Genomic DNA, 12272 nt, shown 5'->3' on the forward strand with positions numbered 1-12272 from the left:
CTTATTTAAAGTGTAAGATACATTTTTTAAATAGATGGGTGTAAATTACTAGTATAGACTTACCGGCTTATACTTGCAACCCAGTTGATACAAAAGATTTCAAGCAATGCTACGAATATATACATTAAGAAGGTTTCTTGTTTTTTATCAAAACCACCCTAGACATATGTAAAAGACATCTCATCAATATCTTCGACGACTATTTGTAGGTACGGATATTTTGGATGACTTTAATGGACAAATGCGTCCAAGATATATCTTGTTTTATTTCATGGAACAAGAGCATGAATAGTTTTCTCCTTTTTTTAATCTGAAGACTGGCTATGAAAATCAATAAGGCTGAGTATCAAATGAAAAATTCTTCGATGCAAAATATTTTAATTCAAGTCACAGCTCCAAAAATACTTATACTATATGAACTCAATGAAAATGAAATTTGAAATGTTCATGACATTTGCAACCCACTTTGACGATTTTCTCATGAACGGCGACACACTGAGTATCTGACAGCATTTTTCCGAAAACAATTTTTTTCTGCAGTGTGGTGCATTCTGGGTCATTGACGTAACATACATCCTGAAAATAAAATATATTGAATTCATCATCAATTCATCAATTCATCCAATTCTAGTAGCTTTTATCTTAATGTAAACCAGTTTATATACATCGCCAATCGTAGCATCAACCGGCTGGATAAAAAAGATTCATAATTTCATGACAGTTTATGACAAAAATAAAGGAATTTGGCAAAATGTACTGTGTTTCAAAGAGAACACAACTCCGATAACATCCAAGAAAACGTTGCTGGAACTTTTTGTCTACAATAGATCTCTAGTTGGAAGAAATGCCTACTGAAAGGTCCAAAGAGGAATTTTATGCAGAAAGTCTGGGTCACAAGATCCTTTTTTTGGAACATCTGTCCAAGGGCACCGAAAATTATGATCCAGGGCTCATTCGATTCGGCATGACCTCTAGCAACTTTTTAAAAAATTTCAAGAGGGCTCAAAGAAATTGCAAATCTTATAAACAATTCAGTAAAAAAAAGGTTTGTTTTTTTGCAAATATCTCGGAAAATCTTTGAAATATTCGAAATTTAAAAGAAATCCTTAAAGAGGAGAAAATTTCCTAGAAAAAGTACCACCTCCCGTAACTCAATCACCAATATTTATAATTTAAATTTAGAGGAGAAAATAGCGCTAAAAACGGGCGATGCGCGTCCTGTACGCGCTGTCCGATACGGACCTTTGAACAATAAAAATTATTTTACCCATTAAATATCATTATTAAGAAAAAAAATTCACATAACTTCCAGACACTTAAATGAACAAAAATCCATGGAAGAAAAGTTTTTCTCGTGATTATTTCATTAGATGTACTTTAGTTATTTAACTGATTTTTACAAGTTTCAAATTGAAATAAAAACCCTGATTATTTTCAAACTAATTACCTCTAATTTTTTTCACTTCTTGAAGTTTTTCTTGAAAGCCTTCAAAAAATATCCCGATGGAAAAATTTTGATTTTTTACTTCGTTATTGATAATCAAAGATGTTGAAAAGTGAAAAATTCAATTAAAGCAATGAAAAAAAATGTTACTTCCATATTAAAATTTATTAGTTTTTTTTATTTGAAGTTTCATGAAAATATTTTTTTTAATAATCTTTAGCTCTATTTGTTTAAAACAAATTTATAAACAAATGTATTGTTTATAAGATATTTAAAATTTTTTTGGGGGGATTTTTGTCAGTGATGAATATTGTGATTTTAAAAACAAAATTGTTCCTTAAAAAATTTGTTTCATTACCTACTTAAAAACGCTTTTGTTGATTAACAATTTATTTTGCTACTAAATATGAATATTTAGGAACAATTTTTTTAAAATCATAATTCATATTTCTCTTTGATATTCCGGAAAAAAACTTTTTCCAATTTATATTTTCTTTATTCATTTAATAAACAATTTGTTTTAAACAGATCAATTTTTTACGATGTATATTTTTACAAATTTTACATTTTTTGGTGACACATGGTTGTGTTTTTGTTTTTTTGGTAGTATTTAAAAAAAATACCGTAAGAATTAATTTGTTCAAAACAAATTGTTCATTGAATAAATAAAGAAATTTGAATCAAGAGATAATCTTCGGCTCGCCACAGGATATACGTTAAGATTCAACTACAATTTTATTGTTCCCCACTATAAATTGACGAAAGCAGCAAACGGCCCTCTAATTATGCCCATCAAGTTATACAACAAACTACCTATCTCTCTTAAACAGCTAGTAAACCTGCATTCCTTCAAAAAAAATGTAAAAAACTGTTACATGACAATACATTTCATTCCCTCAATGAATACTTCCAGGCTGATTTGGAAATATTAATAGCTTGATTACAACAGTTTAGACTGTACTATTTTCAATTGTCATTTTTTTCAGTTTCATGTTTCTTCATACTTCTGTTTGATATTTTCATATCTTTACTCCTTTACTCTTTTATGTGTATATATTATACACATACACATATTATAACATACATATAATATAATACATATAACACACATATAATATATATATATATATATATATATATATATATATATATATGTGTATATATATATATATATATATATATATATATATATATATATATATATATATATATATATATATATTATATGGCAAGTTGACTTGGGTGTCACACAGCTATTTTTATCAAGTACTTTCTTGGTTTTTTCTCATTTTGTCTTCAATCGAGGACCGCCTGCCTGGTACTGACGATGCCCAATAGGCTGAAACAGCTGTATACCGGTGGCTCTTAAATTGAAATCAATATGGGAATAATCAAGGAGTACTTATCTATTTATTTTATATATATATATATATATATATATATATATATATATATATATATATATATATATATATTGTGAATTCCTATATTTTAATTGAAGGGGTTATATTTTTAGAAGTGATTAATTTTTGGGAAAGAAAGTTTTTGGCTTTCTAATACTCCATCTGATACAAAAAAAAGGGATGAGAGAATCTTCCAAAGAAAGGAAGTAATCAATTTGAAAATAATGAATGTGTGTATTTTCTATAATGTTATCCAATTTGGTACTGAAGAGCCTTAGGGCAAGTGTCTTAAGGCGAAACATCGGTGTATATCAGTGAGGGTGACAGTGTTCCATGTGAGTACAATTTATTACCATTCATTCAAAGTAGAACTCATGTGAATGATATCTGATTTTTATTCCACAACAAATGTTTGATATACAAACTGAGTAGGGAAAAGTATCTTCTGTATAATTCAGTGTTCATATAGAAGTATTTGTTTCGAAAGAATTTTTTTCTTTCGTGTAATTCAATGTTTATATGAAAGTAGCTGTTTCAGGAGGACTTTCTTTCAGTTTGTGTCTGAAAGTTACTTCTTTGCATGATCTACACATCCATGTATATATAAATTGATTACTTCCTTTCTTTGGAAGATTCTCTCATCCCTTTTTTTGTATCAGATGGAGTAGTAGAAAGCCAAAAACTTTCTTTCCCAAAAATCCTATATTTTAGTTTATTGACTTTTTCCATGCTGTAGAGTCTCAGGAAATAAACTGATTTGATATGATTTGATTTGAAAATATAAATTCAAAAAAAGTTTTTTTTCAGAAAATCAAAAAGAAATAGAAATCATGATTTGACAAAAATCGTTCCTCAATATTCATATTTAATAGCAAAAAAATTGTTAATCAACAAATGCGTTTTTAATTAATAAAAAAAACATTTTTTAGAAACGATTTTGTTTTCAAAAATCATAATATTCATCACTGATAAAAATCCGCCCAAAAAATTTCAAATATCTAATGAACAATATATTTGTTTATAACAATCTTTCAAACAAATATAGCTAAAAATTATGAAAAATCATTTCTATGTAATTTCAAATGATAAGAATACGAATAAATTTGGATATAAATTTTTTTTTTCATAGCTTCAATTGAATTTTTCACGTTTTAACGTCTTTGATTATTAATGATAAAGTGGAAAATCAAATTCTTTCAATTTTTCCAACGGGAATACGGGAACCTTTTTTGAAGGCTTTCAAGAAAAGCTCCAAGAAGTGAAATTTAAAAATTATCAGGGTTTTTATGTAAATTTGAAACTTGTAAAAATTAGTTAATTAACTAAAGTATATCTAATAAAATAATCACGGGAAAACTTTTTTCCATGGATTTTCGTTAATTCAAGTGTCTAGAAGGTATGTGCATTTTTTTCTTAATACTGCTATTTTCTTAGTGCTATTTTCGCATAAAAATTAAAATTATAAATAATGGTGATAGAGTTCAGGGAGGTGAAACTTTTTTTTAGTAAATTTCCTCCTCTTTAATGATTTTTTTTATATTTCGAATATATTTAAGATTTTCCGAGGTATTTGCAAAAAACCAAACCTCCTTTTTTTACTGAATTGTTTATAACTTTTGCAATTTTTTCGAGCGCCTCTTGAAATTTATCAAAAAGTTACTAGAGGTTATTCCGAATCGAATGAGCCCTGGATCATAATTTTCGGTGACCTTTGGACAGAAGTTCCAAGAAAAAGATCTTGTGACCCAGACTAAAATAGGATGACGTGTTCAGATGACAGTCCGAATATTTGAAATTGAATTCAAATTTTTGGGCAATATATCAACAGCAAATATAGACTTTCGAAGATCTCGCCAGGTGCATTTACTGCAAACAGTAACACCTCTTATTGCGAATCAGAACTCTCTGACCTACTTCACACAACTACAACTACAACTAACAACTACAAATCCTTCTTCAGCACAAGAATTGGGCGAGAACATATCCGAAGAAGAGAGTGATTATTTTTCAAAGGAGTCGAACATGAAAAAATGTTGAATAACAGAGCTCTTACAAAGAACTATGAATATCGTAACAATTATCGCGCTAGTTGATAGCTCAGACAAAGGCTATATAATGTGAGTATAGTGAATCAGAGGAAACAGCTTATATTATGAACAATTGCAAAACTCTCACGCCTCTGTTGAAGGATATCTGCACAAAACATGTTTTATAATTTTTCAACATGGAAGATGCTCATTGGAATTTTCATTGAATAAACCCAGTTTTAGTGATGTGGAATTCTAAGAAATATTTATGATCATGAATATCAACTAATTTCAACAGTACTAAGTCAAAAGTATGAGAACAATTGTATACATACATGAACATAAAAACTCCATTTATTTCTTCCATACAATATATACTCATGAAGATAAGTAAAATTAACCAGACACTATAGAAGGTACACAATTACATCCGGCATTGACAATTTTCTTTTCCACTTTCCAACACATTTCTCCATACTTTTTTTTCAAATAATAATGGTACTTTTGGATGCCAGCACATCTTCCTTTGTGAACCCTGCAGGTTCCCTAGAAATGAAAATTCGTTTGTATATATTTCTTTTCAAAGGAATAAGAGTGGCAGTCAAATGAACATCATTATTGATCATTTCGATTGTATAGAGAAATGTGAAATAATTCTGATTTTAACTATCTGCATCCAACAAACAAAGTAACCCAAATAATGATAGATGCGTGATAAAAGCATGATCACCACGCACATTCGCATGTATTGGGTAAAATAAATTAGTCTCCTTACGCTGGCCAATGGGATTTAACTGCAATCGGCTGAAGGAATTCATTCAGGTATATCGCTACAGAGTAGGAGTGGTGAGTTAAGTTTCAACGCCTATGTTTAAAATTTTTAAAGTGTCAAGTAATGATACAGATGAAGAAACCGCTAATTTGTGTCCCCACACTCTACCTAAAAAAATCCTATACCCAGCCGCATAATATATTATAAAAAAAAATGTAATTTCGGTCGTTCCTCAGTGCGACTCTGTACAAGCAGCCTTGTCTAGGAGATCACGTGCACTATGTATTATAATGTAGAGTATATTATGTTATTCAACATATAAATTCTTTATAGAAAATATAAATTTTCGGTTTCAAACTCCTTCATAAGAATACAAGAGAAATGAAAAACTGAATTCAGTATTTGAAAAGCTCAGAAATATTACTGAAGAAAAAATGTATTTCAATGAGATATCAAACTCTGCGTGATGTAATAGTATCTATGGTGGAAATACATAATTTTTATTTTTTGTATTTCTAATAATAGTACCATGTATTTCCTTCAACTTTTGATAAAACATTCGTTAATTTTATTTTTAAAAAGCAAATTTCTAAAAGTGAATATTTCAGTTGGAGATGTCAATATACTTGTTGATGACTTTGATTGTATTTGATATTACAAAATAAAACAAAATAATACACTTACCAAATTATGAGCATTTCCATCAAGAAGATCACCATCGAAAGGAACGCATTCATATTCATTATATTGTTTAGGAAAGAACTCTGCACCAATTTCTTCATGGGTCTTTTGAATTTTTTTTACTCTGCATCTGGTCTGACTTTTCTACCATAAAAGAAAACAGTTTCTAAATATTATGTCAATATATGATGGTAGTTTAAAAAGAACTTGGCCTGATGTTCAATGGTGATTGTATAGGTATTAAAGAAAATTAGTAAGTAGAAAGTACCTTTAACCCAATTTTCGAAATATGAAGGAGCTGTATCTGTAGAGTAGAGAGGGTTAGTGTAGGCCCACAGCACTTAGGCCACATGTGACCCATTGTGCACCATTGTGGACTGGTCGCAAGATGACATCTCCTTTATGTCGGCAGGTGTAGGCCAAACACACACTCTCTTATTGGCGATAACTTCGGGCAGTCGCATGGGGCATGCCGGACAGTTTCATTTTCCTGTTCACACATCCTGGTTAGTGGTGTGTCTACTAGCCCCATATTATGGAGGTGTTTCCTTAGTTGACAGTGGCCAATCAGAAATCCTACTGTTAAGCGTAGGTTTTTCCTGGTCATCACCAGATATTTCTTCAGCGCCAGCTTGCCAGGGTCGCCCATAGTGATCCTCCTCGCTACCTCCTAAACGTATAGGTCCAGAGGGGCCAGACCAGTAATTAATTTCATTGCCGCGGTTAATGTTGTTCTCATGGCTCCTGTGATGTTTAAACAAACCAATCGCTGTATTTGATATAATTTTTGGATAGCCGTTGCTTGTAGAACTTTCGGTCCCCAGGTAATGGTTCCGTACGTGTGAAAGACCCCACATATGCTCTAATCTGTAGGTGAGAGTTCCATGTTAGCTTCCTGTCGAGGGTAGTACCAAGGTATTACACCTCTTCAGAGAAGTTTACTTTGCTTTTTCGAAGATTTCGGGAAGTCCTTAGCTCGATAAATTTCTTTTCCTGGTGAAAAGGACCATCTCAGTCTTTTTGGATTATTCGACAGTGATTGTTCCTTACACCATGTTCCTATTAATTTGAACGAGAAATACATGGATATTCTATATCTCATTGTTCGATATTTCTGTAGCAGTCATTCTCAGTGAAATTGTAAAAGTGAAAAATTGTCATCCTTATGTAATTCACTTCTTTCATTTGAAAAAACTTCGTGCAATTAATATTAAGACAGTACCAAATGCTAATCTTGTGTCCCTTCGTTTACTACTAAATTATTGCAGTTGAAGAAAGACTAAAAGATAGTTCTTACTATTATAAGACTATTGAAGCTATCGAACAAAGTTGGGAAACGCAAATCGAACTCAAAGAGAAGATATTTCGAAATTACCAAAAAAAATTTCTTTGATGTTATAATTCCGGAGACATGAGAAAAATTACCTTATTTCTAGATTCCAGAAATCCTTCGCCATCTTGAAAAATTTTCTGACCATCAAAAATGTCGTCTGTCGATAACATTGCTAGATAATTTATTTCAGCGCCAGAGTTGTTCCAATTATCATCCTTTTCTATTCTGGTTGGTTCACCATGGTAGACAGCTTTGGTAGCGTAAACGAAAAAAAATACTACCAAAATATTCTGAAATAAATTTCAATTTTGATAAAATGAACCATCATATCTGCAAGAATTTCGTGACATTCCTTAATGCTAACTTGGTTTGCGAAACGAGTGTCTGGGACAGAATTTTTGTTCCCTTGAGGGATAGGTATAATTCTATTTATCATTTTTCACCTTAATTGATAGTAATTATGTTTATACTGCTCGAAAATCATTCGATGGTATCGGTGATTTGGGTTATGAGAAAATAAAAAGAACAAAATTCCCAATAGTATATAGTTTGTAATGATTTTTTGGTACCAGAATCAGCAGAATAACTAAAATTATACCAAATATAGCCACGAATACCATTAAGAATATAAAAAAATTCGACAAACACAAAAGAGCTAAAACGATGGAAAATACTATTCTGGTAGCAGGAACACGCAACAAGAGTGTTATTATTTACTGAATGTTCAGGTTAGCACAATAACAGAATCAGACAACAGTATATACGACGGTGTTCTGAAAAGTTACCGACCTAACAAAGATACAAGACATTTTTTCAGTTTTTTTTTTCAACATAGTCTCCTTTTGACTCTACACACTTCTTCCAACGATGCTCACATCTCTGTAACTCGTCCAAACGCCCGAGGTAAGTTCCTATATGAATATATAATCAAGAAAGATCTAACAATCTTGAACAGAGGCACGAAGCCGATATTTGTTAACGCCCGTAGCCAAACATTAATAGATATCACGCTAACGATAGCTAAAATTAAAACACAAAATCCAGGACTGGCAAGTCTCGGACCATATTTCTATGTCAGACCACCGCTGGTTGACCTACGGTGAACCAGGATCTCAGGAACCCTGTAAAATCCCGTGACCCGAAAAGGACGAGTAGCCCTCTACAATCGACTCTTAAAAGGAGCTCTGCGGGAAACAGAGGTCCTGACTCCTGGCAATAATGAAGAACTGGCGTGGTACACGGTAATTATCGAAAACAAAATAGACATTGCCTACAAGGAATCCTGTCCGATGAGGATGGTTCAAACAGATGGCATAACCAATACATGGTGGTGCCCTGAACTGGAACACCTCAGGATGACAGCGAGAACGACCTTTAACAAGGCAAAACGTACAAGACTCGAAGAGGACTGGGGTACCTATATATCAAGCCACAACCTCAGAGAGTTCAAAAAAGTCTGCAGACAAAAACAAAGAGAGAAGCCTGGAGAGCCTACTGTGAGGCAGTCGAAGACTTCCCACTAGTTTCTAGGCTACAGAAGGCACTCTCAAATGACCACCATAATAATATCGGCATCCTGACGAGGGAAAATGGCGACAAACCCGCAACCTCCAAGAGAGAACTGAGATTCTTATGGAAACTCACTTCCCAGGTTCTGTCTTTCCTGGAACGACGAACTAGACGGAAGTACCAACTACACCCACACAATACGACTGGCGATCTGCTAGTGCAGTAATTGACGAGAACAAGATAAGATGGGCCATATCGGCCCCCCTTCAAGTCACCAGGACCTGACGGTATAAGACCAGTCTTACTTCAATGGGGAGTGGATATTCTTATGCCGCACCTGATTGGAATATTCAGAGCCTCTTTAGCTCTGAGGTATATTCCCAGTAAGTGGTAAGGTGTAGTCCACGTAGGGTGGACTACACCTTACCAAAAGCATTCCGACCAGTTATTCTCACATCGTTCTTAAAAACTATGGAGAGGCTATGTGAGCGGTACATAAGAGATGAAGTACTAGTTCACAATCCACTTCATCCAAATCAGCATGCATATACTCCGGAAAGGTCTACTGATTTGGCCCTTCACCATGTGGTTGGCAGAATCGAGAGATCATTGGAGAACAAAGAATCCTCCCTGGGTATACTCATAGATATCGAGGGAGCGTTTGATAATACAACCTTTTCAACAATTACCCAGCAACTTCACTCTGGGAATGTACCCCTGGTAGTAGGAGAATGGATACTCAAGTTGCTCTCTAGTAGAGCCATAAGTATCGAGGTAGAAGACATCACAGTGAGTGAACTGGTCATGAAGTGATGTCCACAGGAAGGGGTCTTATCCCCCTTCTCTGGAACATAGTTCTGGATACCCTGATTAATCACCTCAACAATAATGGATTCTACACAATTGCATACGCAGATGACATAGTTCTCTGGCAGACCGGCAAATTTGTGAACACACTGTGCGATAGAGCGTAGGTAACATGGTATAAGGAACACTCACTGTCGATCAATCCCAAGAAGAATGAGATTATCCTTTTCACCAGGAAAAGAAGTTTATCGGGCTCAAAACCTCCCGAAATCTTCAAAAGCAAACTAAACTTCTCTGAAGAGGTGAAATACCTTGGTACTATCCTCGACAGGAAGCTAACATGGAACTCTCACCTACAGAGTAGAGAAAAAAGAGCATATGTGGTTTATGAGCAATGTAGGAGGACAGTGGGACGCGTATGGGTTCTTTCACCCCGTGTGGTCACCTGGATCTACATTGCAATAATAAGACCTATGTTAACGTACGGAGCCATTGCATGGGGGCTGAAAGTTCTACAACCAACGGCCATTCAAAAATTATATCAAATACAGCGACTGGCTTGTTAAAACATCACAGGAGCTATGAGAACAACACCAACCGCGACAATGGAATTAATTACGAGTCTGACCCGTCTGGACCTGTACGTTAAGGAGGTTGCGTTAATAGCCATGTTACGATTGCGCACGGTTAGTGTAAAATTCGAAGTAGCTATGGGTCAATTGAGGCTAAGCCTATGGCGAGAAGCGCTTTCTGAGCAACCTCTGCTGCAGGCAACCAGTGATGTATTTGAACCCCCCAGGTTTGTGTTTATTGAACTCTACAAAATACAAATAAAACAGAACACAGAGTCAGATGCTACAAATGCAATACGCATGTATACAAATAGCTCAAAAACCAAAGAAGGCTCCTGTTGTGGAGTGTACTCCAGATCACTAAGCCTAAGGATTAAGTGGGGAATGGGAAAAATACCAATTCTTTTTTTTAGTTGTGTCAGGGATTTCAAATTATTTTATATAGTAGACAGTGGAAGTCCGAACTAGTGAATTCAAAAAATACCAGCGTGGACCAAACAGAACTGACTGGTATGTCAATTGCCACAAAAGAAATAAGCAGGAAAGGAATTTCTGCCAGAAACAACAATCTGCACTGACAGCAGACAAGCCCTATTAGCCTTCAACAGACAACGTGTTACCTCAGGACTAGAACTAGAGTGTCACCAAGATTTAGCCAAAGCCTTGGTAGATGATAACATAATCCTAACATTATAATAACATTATCCAGTGGCACCTACGGCCTGATGACTTCGACAATTGCGGAACTAGCCAAATGTCACACCCATGTTCAATCCCTAAAGATATGGGATGGAATCAAAGGATGCAATATTGCCAGGATCACCCAGGGCGACCCGGGAAGCTGGCGCCGAAGAAATATCCGGCGACGACCAGGAAAAATCTACGCTTCACAGTAGGATTTCTGACTGGCCACTGTCAACTAAGGAAACACCTCCATAATATGGGGCTAGTGGACACACCTCTATGCAGGATGTGTGCACAAGAAGATGAGACTGTCAGGCATGTCCTATGCGATTGCCCGGAGTTATCGTCAATAAGAGAGTGTGTGTTCGGCGAGTCTTGGTCTACACCTGCCGATATAAAGGAGATGTCTCCCAGTGACCTGTCCACCTTCCTGGAAAGGATAGGATGGACGATGACCTAGGAGGACATATCCTCAGGAGGATGTACAATGGCTCACATGTGGCCTAAGTGCTGTAGGCTTACACTCACCCTCCCTACTCTACAGAATACAGAACCCGTCCAAATAGTAGCATGAAGATGATTGCCTCTTCATTTTACGAAAATCTGTACCTTTCGAGTGTAATTTTTAGATGAGGAAACACAAAGAAGTCGCTTGGGGCTAGATCTGGTGAGTAACACGGATGGTCAAGTAGTTCAAACCGTAATTCGTTGATTATTGCCATGGCAACGGCTGAGCTATGAGACGGTGCGTTGTCTTGGTGGAACAGTTTTTTTTCTGCAAATGTGGCCGTTCTTCCGCAAATTCTACCTCCAACTTGTTAAGTAAGATAATCGATATAAAGAACTCCATGACTATCCCAAAAACAGTCGCCATCACTTTCCCAGCCAAAAAACAGTTTTAGCTTTTTTGGAGCCGGTTTTCCCTTTGCAGTCCACTGTTTGGACTGTCTTTTTGTTTCGGGCCTATAATGATATATCCAAGTTTCATCTACAGTTATTAATCGGCTCCAAAACTTGGATTTATTGCGCCTAAACTGCGC

General features: G+C 34.9%; 1 protein-coding gene across 2 annotated transcripts in view; it reads right to left on the reverse strand.

The window, feature by feature from the left end:
- Nucleotides 1-358: 358 nt before the first annotated feature.
- Nucleotides 359-12272, reverse strand: part of LOC111517502 (uncharacterized) — a 36453-nt gene continuing 24539 nt past the window's right edge. The window contains exons 2-5 of one of the 2 annotated variants that reach the window (XR_012465152.1): nt 7753-7950; nt 6331-6471; nt 5210-5420; nt 359-576 (exon numbers count right to left, since the gene is read on the reverse strand). Coding sequence is in view for 1 of the 2 variants with exons in the window: in XM_074173863.1 (XP_074029964.1) it covers nt 421-576; nt 6331-6471; nt 7753-7950 (495 nt within the window). In the remaining variant the exon portion in view is untranslated. The remainder of the gene's footprint in view (nt 577-5209; nt 5421-6330; nt 6472-7752; nt 7951-12272) is intronic. The other variant, XM_074173863.1, reaches the window with a different exon arrangement.

Source organism: Leptinotarsa decemlineata, unplaced genomic scaffold (assembly GCF_025532065.1).
Source record: "Leptinotarsa decemlineata unplaced genomic scaffold, Ldec_3_MD MMD2_tig00000505_RagTag_RagTag, whole genome shotgun sequence".
In the NCBI taxonomy this organism is placed as follows: domain Eukaryota; kingdom Metazoa; phylum Arthropoda; class Insecta; order Coleoptera; family Chrysomelidae; genus Leptinotarsa; species Leptinotarsa decemlineata.